This window comes from Pleurodeles waltl, chromosome 5, assembly GCF_031143425.1.
Source record: "Pleurodeles waltl isolate 20211129_DDA chromosome 5, aPleWal1.hap1.20221129, whole genome shotgun sequence".
NCBI classification, from domain to species: domain Eukaryota; kingdom Metazoa; phylum Chordata; class Amphibia; order Caudata; family Salamandridae; genus Pleurodeles; species Pleurodeles waltl.
In genome coordinates, this window is record NC_090444.1 from 776,883,310 (window position 1) to 776,895,726 (window position 12,417).

General features: G+C 41.0%; 1 protein-coding gene across 5 annotated transcripts in view; it reads left to right on the top strand.

Annotated features, from left to right (window-relative positions):
• The window catches only part of RRBP1 (ribosome binding protein 1), a 287,797-nt gene that overhangs the window by 210,099 nt on the left and 65,281 nt on the right, over positions 1–12,417 (top strand). For all 5 annotated transcript variants that reach the window (XM_069234754.1, XM_069234756.1, XM_069234753.1 and 2 more), the window contains exon 23: positions 12,061–12,150. In XM_069234754.1, coding sequence (XP_069090855.1) covers positions 12,061–12,150 — 90 coding nt within the window. The remainder of the gene's footprint in view (positions 1–12,060; positions 12,151–12,417) is intronic.

Below are 12,417 nucleotides of genomic sequence, written 5' to 3' on the forward strand. Positions count from 1 at the left end.
GACTACAAACTTATGCAGTCCCTGGAAATTGCCGATCTCAACCTGCACTGGATCTGTAATTGGATTTGTTAAGTACTGGTTTGCTACTCCGACCACCCTTATGGTACGCCCTGAAAGGGGTAATTTCGGAACCTCTGCACTTCTGACTGTAGAGCGTGTAGCTCCAGTATCAACCAAAAATTTAACTTTGTGACCCATTACCTTTCCCTCTACATAAGGTCCCCTCTGATCTACCTCTAGGGACGCTGCAAGCCTGCACTCTTCACTATCTGAGCTGTCATCCGACCCCTCCTCATTCATTCCATCTTCACCACACTATGGGAATTGCTGTACTGTATTATTTTGACTCATCACCTGACCTGTGACCTGCTGAGGAAGCATCACCTGTTGCTGTCCCATCGGAGCCATTGGTAAATTGCATTTGCTGTCTCAGTACCATGGGAACCTGCTGTTGTACTTGCTGCATTTGCACTGGTTGAACGTGTGGCATTTGTATTTGCTGCATGGGCTGTAACCCTTGCATCTATACCTTGTTATTTTGAAAATTCGGGTTTTGATTTCTCGGTTTTGGACCTTTCATATTTTGCAATGTACCGACATTAGTGCTTTGTTGAACGACACCATCCTGCACCACATTCGGGCATTCCCGCTTCAAATGCCCCACGCCCCCACACGCGTGACATGGCGACATCCTTTTCATCCCTTGTACATCATTTTGGACCACAACAGTATTCAAGTCTGGACCGCGATTCACAAAACCTCGACCTCTCGGTTGTGCCTGAAACACACCATTCACTTGCGGTTGCTGCTGTATCATCTGTTGAACTCCATTTCCCTGTATTCCTGCCTGCGCTGCCCTTATCTGCATCATCATCACTTTCTCCTTCAACTTTTTCTGCTTCAGCTCAATTTCGTCACTACAGTATTTTGCATACTGCAACACCTCATCAATCGGCTTCGCTTGCCAACAAATCAAATGATTCTTAATCATCTGGCTAACCTCTGGTCTCAGCCCTTCACCAAATCTGAACACGAGATGGTTCATGTCTTTCGGCTCAATGGTCTCAGTACCACTATATTGTTTGAATGCCTTTAACAATCTCTCATAGTAAGCATGTATTGATTCCTTAACCTCTTGTGAGGTCCGGTCGATTTTCTGCCAAACAGTCACCTTCGGCGACACCTTCTGCTTCAAAAACTCAATCACTTTATGATAGTACTTCATCACCTCCTCAGAGGGAGCTCCGGTCACCTTATCCCTTGCCGGCTCCTTCGTCGGTCAGTCTACCCCTCTCTTGCACTCAAGCCACAAATCAGGCGGAATAATGATCTCAAACAGGGTACTCAAGTCTTCCCAGAGACACTTTGCAAGTTTCACGAACCTATCTGTTTGTTGGTACCACTCAATCGGTTTCTCCCTCAATCTGGGATAATCATTTGTAAAAGATAGGATGTCTCCTTGGGACCACGGCACATGAATTAAACCTCCACCAGCTGTTTCTCTCATTGATAGTATTTTTACTGATTCCGTATCGGGTGAAGCTTTAGCCTGACTTGACCCCGGACTGTCACCTTTCTCTTTATCTCTTTTCTTTGCCCATCTGCCTTCCCACTTTTCTAACGCTCCCCAGATTTGCGCACTTTGCAGTATTTCTTTTAAATGCGCTTTCATTCCGGCAGACCTCATATACTCAAAGTCTTTTGAATCAAAGTCTAGCCTGTAACTTCTTTTCAAATGTTTAGTGTTCCCAATATCAATGTTGTACTTGTCTGCTAGGTTCACTAATATCTGATGTACCTTGCCTACCTCTTTAGTAATCTTAGGACACAGATATCTCAATTCTGCTTCTGTGTATGACACTAATCTGTTTACCCCCATTGTTCCGCCCACTAGTCCAGCAGCTTCCACCCCCAGTCTCACAAAATTCAGGTACTCATCTCTCCCTATCTTTTCCGGTTCTACTGCAGTCACTGTAGTCTTCTGTGAAGCATATGTCTTCTCTAACCACTCATTCAACTGTTGTACTGTAAAACCTTTCAGTGAAATGTTCTCTGCATGCATCGTTGGCGATTGTGAAGCGTTCGTACTTATTGTCTGTGGGGTTAACACCCCTAGCCCTACCTGTCTCTTTGCTGCCAATGGTGCTTCAACTGGGCTAAGGTCTATCAAAGACCTAGGTTTCTCAGCCACTTGTTCTCCTGGGGCCATTAACTGGGGGGGTTCCTATACACCCTCCTCTTAACACATCTTGGGCCATTACTCCCTGATCACATACACCAGGCTTACCTTGTGCATACAATGGCACCGGTGGACCAACAGTAATTGGTAACAATATTGCGGCTCGTGTCTGACCTGGTCCCAAACCTCGTGGAGCAGCGACTCCAAAGGTCTGATTCTCTGAAGCTGGGGCAGGTATTAAGGGAGGACCTGCTGCTGGGTTATATCCTGGTATCAGTTCTGGCTGCGGCTGGGGCAGCAATTGCGGAGTTGACTCAATCTGCACTAACCTCGATTTTGTATATATCGGGTCTGGCGGCACTATCAGATTTGTAGTAGTCTCTAGTACCAGGATGTCTGGATAGATTCTCTGTATCTGCGGTGGAGGTTGCAACTGTATCTGCATGTCTGGCGCAGTGGGTACACTGACACCATTCTGTATCAAAGCCGTATCACTAGTCTGTACTGTATCAGTAACTCCCTTCTCCTGGTTCCCAGGACCCGTACTAGTGCTCGGGACATTATCGCTTGCCGCATAAGGTGGCGGGCGATCATGTAATATTCGATCCATGAATTCTTCATCGTCTGAGTCGTCTTCCTCTTCCCAAGGTCTCTTAGTTTCTTTAGGCTTACTAGAGTCTTTGTCTGTTTTACAGGTGGCTTTCTTTCCCTGTGTCTCTTCTCCCTGTACTATTGCTGGGAACAATTTCAATCCATCAACTATTCCCCGTCTCCACATTTTGCTCTCATTATCCCACCTAGCTTCTGCATAAGTCTTTTCTGCCCTTTTTATTCTTCTTTGGAATTTTTCTTGTCTCTGCTTAAGAGCCATTAGATCCCAAATCGCTAAAGCCTCATACTGCGCTGGCCTCGGAGGTGGTTTCTGAACACTTAACATCCACCTTAGATTCTCTAGTACCCTCGTGTTGAACGTCCATGTTCTGGGAACGCCAAACATCCCTCTTTTTCTGTTAATTTGCGCCACTGTTTCATCCATAAACAAGGCGCAACACCTTTTCCTCCATAACTATGTAAGCTGGAGTACCCTCAGGCGGTGTAGGCTCCCCTTCACTCGCCATAATGTATGCATCTCCTTTCAGAGCACTCTTAAAGGCTTTGACAAAATTCATCTTTGCGTTTTCTCTTATTTGTATTTAATCAGAAAGTGACTTAGTTCCCAGGACACTCTTCACCCACCTTTCTCAACCTATTGCCCCTCACGGACGGCAGCCAATCTGTGCGCGACCCCTCTCGAGAACTGACCTATCTCAGCGCGGCACCACTGACATCCCACTCACACACTGCAGCTGACAAAGTCTTGCGGCTCGTCCGCCCCTCACTGGATTCACACAAAACTAATGCAAAATTACTGCTAGCACCTTTAACAACAACACAAATCTGCCGGTTTACTACAGGAAGGGTAACACATTCGCTTCAGAACTTTACAGAGATTTCACTTGAAGCCTCAGCCGCTACTCTCTCCTTCTCAGTTCCCGCATACGCAAGCAGAATTCGACCCGCAAATCCTACTCTCGACTTGTCAATGGTTCGTCCTAGGTCACTTTAGAACTTGCCAAATCTCCATCGAAGGTTTCACACATACATTTCGACTCCAACTCGACTTGTCAACCACGCCTGATTGACCTATTAAACCGAACAGGTTACAACATAAACCCAAGTGTCTCCTACACTTGTCAATATACTCCGGAGTCTTAGACCACGACTGGTCCGTACATAAACAACCAACCATGTGGATAATTTTTTAGCACAAAGTGCCACACTCATATGAAGTACGCCGACTTCCCTACTCTCATACTGTGGAGTTCGCCCACTCCTACTAAAACAATATTTACCTGGCCTAAATACACACAGACCTCACCAATCACCTGCAAAAAGGCATAAGCTGAGCAAGCGCAAAACCCTATACCACACACGCTATGACGCCGAGAACATTCCCAACTCACTTAGGCAGGCTCCGAGATCCCAGGAAAGTCATGGTGAATTTAGAAACACATTATACCTCCAGTTTGCATTATCACAGAAAAACTATTTAAACAATGATTCTCCGTCCTAGGGCCCCAAAGGGCCAAACCGTTGCTCTGCTACCAGAACTGATAACGCGTCCCTTTATGATAATTTATTTCACATCAGGACTCGTTTTAGGCCAATGAATCTTTTGACCCAGTTGAGAGACACTGTAGGACGAGATAGCTAATCAATACATCAATCAATACATCAATAATGTCATCAATATTTATCACAACAATGCATTTCACTTTAGTCAAAGTCATTAATCAATTCAATGTCGCTACCATGACCTTTCAGCCATGAATAACCACACCAGTTTAGTAGAATTTTATGAGTTTTATTCCCTATTAATTACAGTCTAAGAGCAAATGCGTTAATCTCAATACCAAGAAACGTAATAGCATAGTCACGATATGGCAACTTTGGTAAGCTTTCATTAAAGCAAGAATCACAAACATCAGAATATAACACGGCGTGAACATAGATCAAGATTAGCAGAGTGTCGATATCGCATCAGTTCAACAAAGCATAGTCTTGGTCGTTTGTCTATTTGCGTCAGTTTGATGAACACCTGTTCTAACCACTGATTAGCATTCGCATGTTGGGCTTCATGCAAAACAATTTAGAACACCAATTTGGAAAACATCTAGCTGAGGTCTCTGTCAAAAGCAAGCAGTTGGTACCTAGAAAGGAAAAGCAAACAGACAAATTACAAATGCATTGTCATAATTACCCTCCAAGAATTAGGTCAGCGCACAGGTTCAGTCTTCGTCTTCAGGACATCAGTCAAATCGCCATCAGTCAGAACTCAGCTCTGGGGCAAAAAGGCAATTTCCTCATAAGGAGGTAAAGTGTAAATGGGCAATCTAAGGGCAAGGATGGTTTTAATAAAAATCTCAAGTCACCAACCAGAGTGACAGAGTTTCTCGATAAAATCAATAGCATTCCCTAACCCGCCTTAATGACCTCTCTGTGACATGGGTTTTTATCCCTTTTTCGTAGTACATTCCCCCAAAATTCTATTGGACACTTGCTATACCCACTATCTTTAACCTATCGTATAACACATTAGATAATCCTAATCTTCACCCCATATTGGTTTACAAGTCTTTGATTGGTCTTCGTAATTGACGTATTTAGAGGTGGCACGTCCGGTGTGACTTCATCCCTTGGTAATTCTTTGCACATCTTTTGGTCAGCAGTTCCATTGTCTTCACCGGTTTGAGTGACCTTGTACATTACATTAATCTACACTGTTTCAATTCATTTATCAAATTTATTCCATGGGCGTAGAAAATATGCTTGTGAACGGATCTAACATGGTTACATTCGTCTTCCAAGTTTGAAGAAAAAGAACAAACAGGGTCATGGCCCCCTGTGAGTCAGCACACTGAAAAATAGAAAAATGCATTTAATATGAGAGCCAGGCAGCTAAACTCTGGCTCATGCTAACTTAAGGCCTATGAGGTTTCCAGTACAAATTCAATAACGCAAATGTTAGTATATGCTTACTTGAACGTAACATAAATATTTTGATCACCATTATTAATTTGTGTATACATTGGTGGCCACTCTTCGTGGTTACAATTCAAGCGCACATTTAAGCAAAGTTGCTATTATTATAGTTTCTATGCGGCATCATCACACATTAATTCATAAACATTTCATGCTAATATAGATTATATAAGCTACGCACTCTCAATCTCTTTTTGATGCAAAAGTTGTGCACCAGATTGTACTTTTTTTCCCTGCTGTCAAACTTATTTCCATGTCCCTGAAAATCCCATACCACTTACCTGGAGTCGGACACCTCTGAGAATGATCTACTATTTCTTGCACAAAAAACGTGGATTAAAATTGATATGTGATTTTAGTGATGGTGGAAAAATTTCCAGAACTCTTATCCATTCAGACACATTTGCGAAAAAATTAAAAATGTGATTAATGGGGAGTCATGATTCATGATTCACAGTTTTAAACTGCACAGACATGCTATTGGTATCCTATTGACACCCTACCTGCAACGTTTTAAAATGCTCACATCTCACACTACTAAATGGATCTACACCAAACCAACAAAGTGTGCCTTTTAAATAGTTTTGCTTTCATGCCTCGTTGTAAATCCGTTCAGCACTTTTGATTGTAAGGAGTGAGCAAAATTTCCTTTGACTGTTAAGAGACACACTTCAAATTTCATCCGCTTAACTGTTTTCACCAGCACGGATTTGCGCAGAAAGCAACACTGACTCACCTTACCAGAGTACATCAAGGCATGGTGGGCAAACAAACAAATGGTTGGAATGCTACACTGAGTGAACGCCAGTGGTTGGATCCATTGCAAGCATTCCTCTCATCACCCTTTGTATGTTTGATGTACGTCAAGCAATAGCCTAATATGGTGCTGTTCCAGGCAGGGGGGTCAAATGTTTTAGGCAAGTCAAAAAATGCCTTCGTAGAGGAAAGCTTGGCTGAACCATAAATTGAGTTGTGTACTATGTCGTTGGGGCATTTTTCAAATTGTGCAAAGGTTCCACTGGTGTATTTCGACTTTTACTGTTTCATACCAAAACAAGGGTTAAGACTTTGCATTCTTACATCTTTATGCCAACAGCGGTTCAACAGCAGAAATCAAACCAAGTTCTTCTTGCCTCTCAGCCTTTAGTCAAATATCTAACCACCAGACTTCTGTACATAGGTCTTCCCAGCATTAAAACATTAAGATGCCTTCTCACTAAGAGTATCTTTATTGTGGTTTGCTCTGTGCAAGCTAGAGTTGCATAGTTTACAACTTCCCAAAAGAAATGGAGACCCCTTTCCAGTTGATTAGTGTTCATTTTTCTGTACTTCACCCATTGGATTTATTCACATCGGCTTGTATAAATGTTAATTGAAAAAATTCCGTTACATTCCAATCTCAGCTACTCAAAAGCTGAGTTACTTCCCTAGAACAATTAAAACGTTTTCTGCAAAAGGTCCATAGCACTCTAAAGGATTTCACAACCTGATTCAATAGGCACTTCCCACGGTTACTACCCAGTCTTCCACTGGCATGCACTGCAGCTTTTACTATTCATGCCTAAGTGCAGGACAGCTCTTGCAGTGTGATTAGGTACATCCAATACAGTAAAAAAAAAAATAACTGTGCTGCATACCATCTAGGCCAAATAGTGGAAAACATTTCAGTGGAGAACTTTAAGCGGGACAACATATAATTTTATTTCAATATGTAAAATGTTTGAAAACATTTAAATAGACTTCTCTAGACACTTAAACATACTATTGCTCTCTAATACGTAATAAAACTTGTTTTTTAATTCTGACTGTAAATTGTTTGTTTTCTGCCACGTGCTAAATGAATTACAGAAGAAAAAGACCCCCCCCCCAGGCTGTCCCTTAACAAAATGCTAATTTATGAACATTTGATATTGTTGTAGTGTCAGGGTATTGATATAGAGTTCTGCATGACTTTTTACACAATCAGCATGTGTATAGTTTAAATAATGCTACTCTTTATGTTCTATGGTTTCTAGAGTAGGAAAATAGGTGGGAAAGGTACAACACTAACGCATGTATGTCGACTTGCAATAGATGGGTATTGCTTGACTTGTCGCCTCACTCCATCTCATAAAGGCACCATGTTTCAAGTTCTGTACATTGATTTGAAGCACAATGTGTAACATGAGTTTAATTGTGTGTGTTTTAATTGCACCAATTGGCCTTGCACCCCTTTTGACATAGAATTGTAAACAGCAGCGCACTGGAAAAGTGATTTCTCAAGTGAACTGACGATCCTATGATTACCCAAACACAAAGTTGTACCCTAATTGTGTACCTGAAAATACAAACAGTATTTACATAGAAAGCTCTGAACTACAGAGATGTTTATCTCCTTAGTGTACTTTGTGAGTGGGTAAATCAAAGTCAGGAGTGAAAAAGGTGAGTGATTAGGGGTTCTTGTGGAAGGAAGCTGGACAAGAGTTAAGATCATGTGAATATTGGCAGTCAGAACTTTGTGGTAAGCAAGAATTGAAAGATATATTCCAAATAGAACGACCATGAATACTCTATGCTAAACACATACACATATTTCTTACTCCTGCCTATTGCCAACTCCACAGAATGGAAATCTACAATTATTTGTAAATGTCCTGCCACATGCCTGGCTATTTCTTTGAATTCTTTAAAAATCAGAAATCTATGTGAATAGGAGGTGATATATCATGTATAAATGTTCAACTTTTCAAAAAATATTAGCCATTCGATGCCTAATAAATTCTTCATTCCTATAGTGGAAATCCCACACCAATTTAGAAAAATAGAGTAAAATGTAATAAATTATTTCACAGCAAAACAAAAAAAACAATAATTAGAACATGATATGCAGTTTCTAAGATTTAAGGTTAACCCCACCACCCCAAATCAAGTCAGGATGGCCCATCCTGCCTATACTCATGCCCTTTCTTGTGATACTGTCCGTGAGGAATGCAGAAATGTGACCCAGGATACAGGCACTAAATGGTTAGGAAAAGAAAACACCAACTCTTTAAAAAAGGCACTTTCAGAATTGTGACTTAAAATCCGACTTCGCTGTTAAAGAGAGCTTTCTATAACAATCCCTCAGACACCATACAACATTCCTACCTGCAACCTAACAAGTTATCACTTATTAAATGTAACAAGGTACCCAGTGCTATCCTGTGGAATAAGTCGGCCTTAAACGAGTGAAAAAAACTAATTTGTGGATTCTTTTCACTACCAGGACATGTGTATAGTTTAAATAATGCTATTCTTTATGTTCTCAGGTTTCTAGAGTAAGAAAATGGGTTGGAAAGGTACAACACTAATGTATGTATTTCGACTTGCAATAGACTGGTATCGCTTGACTTACCGCCTCACTGCATCTCATAATGGCCCCATGTTTCCATTCTGTACTTTGATTTGAAGCATCATGTATTCCAGGAGGTAAATCTTGTGTGCTTTAACTGCACCCTAAAGTACGCGTCCATCTTTTTAAATATGCTGCACCCTGCCCAATGGGCTGTTTAGGTCCTACCTTAGGGGTGACTACTACGTATTAAAAAAGAAGGTTTAGGCCTTGCAAAATGTGTATTTTGCTATGTCAAAATAGCAGTTTAAAACTGCACACACAGGCTGCAATGAAAGACCTGAGCTATGTTTAAAAAGTCTACTTCAGTGGGTGACACAGTAAGTGCTCCAGGCCCACTAGTAATATTTAATTTACAGGCCCATGGGTACCTGTAGTACCACTTTACTAGGAACTTAAAAGTAAATTAAATAGACCAATTGGGTATAAGCTGGTTTTACTACATTTGTTTAAAGGAGAGAGCACAAGCACTTTACACTGGTTAGTAGAGTCCTAAAATCCAACAGAAAAAGGTTCAGAAAACAGGCGGCAGAGAGACAAGACATTTGGAGGTGACTCTGCAGAGAGGGTCAGTTCCAACATATACTAAAAGGATTTCCTTGAAAAATGTAGGCATCTTTGAGGGTGAAGAAGATGATGGTTGTTGCAGTGTCTTAGCTTCCTTAATTTAGTTATATTTGTGTGACTCATTGTGAGGAAAGATGAGTCCTTTACATTCTACAAGACCTGATTGACACCTTAGCCAATACTGCAGCCATTGGGTGGAATGAGCCTGGCTTATACCATTCTGCCCAAATTGTGTTTAAGGCATTTGTCCCTTTTTTTTCTACATAAAGTGCAATCCATTTGTCCGTTCATTTAGTGCCATCTTTCAAATGTTTATCAGAGTTGTTTTTTTCTTTGTCGTTAAAATTCAGAAATGGTTTTTACTAGCTCCATTCAGATGTCCATGAATATTTATTTTCTGATTAGTTTAAACATATAGAAATATATATCTTCCACAAAGCAGGGGCATATCATGGGTAAACTAGTAACATTTGCTGTTTTACCCGTAATGTTATGTGTGACAGATTGGCACCATAATTGATACTTTTTCCTCAATTTACAACTATTTATTCAACAAATCATCACTTTTATTGGGAGCTAGAATATGATTTCTAGAAAATGTGTATTTGCTTTTAAAGACACTATTCAATGTATTGAAGGTAAAGAGCTGTAAATGCAATGCATCTGTGTTCTGATATAAGATTGTGCATCACATCATAATTCTATCATCAAATCACTCCAGTCATCCCTGGGATCCTTTTTCTTGCTTTAACAAACCTTCTCTAAACCAAGGAGCATTTCCAGATGTCCATAAGACAAGTCGGACACTTCACATAGTAAAGAACCCATCCCTGGACCCAGCTGACCTCACCAAATTCTACCCTTTTACCCACCTACTATTCATAGGGAAATTAATTGAGAAAGCAGCCAACACCCAGCTTCAGGAGCACACCTGTTAGAATGATCTGCTACAAGATTACCAGTCGGGCTTCAGACCATGCTGAAGCACTGAGACAACCACACTCCAATTTGTGAGCAACACTTGCGTCCTTGATCACAGGAATAACAACTTCCTCCTGGTCCTGCTTGAGGTCTCTGCAACCTTCAACACAGTCAGCCACCCAGCTATGATCAACACACTGAAAACATGCTTGGGATTTTCAGCAAAGCTCTTGCAATGGTTCCCATCCTAACTCACAAACTGGTGCCAGCTCCTTCCTGTAGATTCCTCCAGATTAGGACTATATACACATTTTGCAGAGTACTTTAAGTGTCTATCATCTCACCCATCATCTTTCCCCTGTACGTGGAACTTCTTTGATCAACTCTTTCATACAGCAGCATCAATATTTATCAATAGGCAGTTAATACCCAACTCTGCCTAAAATATTCTTACCCCGAAGCATACAGAGACTTAGATCCTGCCTCAAACTAATCCAGTGTTGGATTTTAAAAAATGTATAAAGTTAAACCTCACATAAACTGAATTCCTCCTGTTTCCCAGCAGCACCAAAAAGCCAGATTCAAGCTAAGCTCCCTAACTTAAACCTACCACCTTTAAACCCAGGCTGACAAACAATGCAAAATCTCTGGGAATTTCCTTTGGCACAAACCTGCCAAGCAACAAATCACCAGGAGGAAAGACAGCTTGGTTCTGACTCTCTCAAAGACTACTTCAGAACAAATGTACAGTCTGGACAGAATAAGGTCCTTCTCACTGGTCTTTTGGTGCCACCCTTCAACTCTCTAAAGGTATTGGACATCCAGGGGCAATACCCAGCTGATCAAGAGCTGAAAGAAATTAAAGTATATCACTCACCTGTTAGAAGATGATCACTAGCTTCACCTTCCAGCCTATATCATATTCAAGCCCAGCTGCTTATAGATCCCTCAACACCAAACCCCCTGCTTGCCTGATAATCAAACTGGCCACTTTTGGTGGACAAGGCCACGCCAGCATCTCCGTGTTGTCAGACTGAATTAAAAATACTGCAAGAAGAAAAGGGCCAGAAAGCAATCATCTTGCTTTCATGCTCCCAGGATCTAGAAATGCATCCCTTTCATCATCAGATCAACACCAGCTGTACTACAATTCAGAAAAAAACTGAAGACCCTCCTCATTAGAAGAACTACCCCGAACCTGCCAGTACACCAGTGATCTTCCTCAGAGATTGGGTGTCCCCAGTTGAGTGAGCTTGAACTAAGTTCTTGATCTACAAATACCATCACATACATATATTCTGGTGTGAATACACTATGCGCTGTTCTTTCATGCACTAATCTTTTTGGAGTCATAAGTATGTTGCTAGAATTTAGATCACAGTTAGATCACAGTTAAATCACAGGTTTGACCCTTATGCTTTCCTTTTTAATTTTTTTACAGGATTTGTCTTCACAATTACGGGAGGCAGAAGAAGCTCACAGCACTTTACAAGCAGAATGTGATCAGTATAGAACAATTCTTGCAGAAACTGTAAGTTTGTAAATCCTCCTTAATTTAATAAAGAATATACTGCTCTAGGTTGTTTTGTTACTGATAATATGTCTAACTTTACTCTGTTGACATAAATGTTTTTTTGTTTTTTTTTACATTGATAAAAAAAAAGTGGGTAGTATGAGGCAAATGCTCTCACAGTGGGTTTGATTGATGTAGAAAGGTGGCTATCTTTGTAGTGTACCAATGTAAGGGGACACTATGCAGATAGTTCATGGTGATCCTTATTGGCTGAGAGGGGTTTAA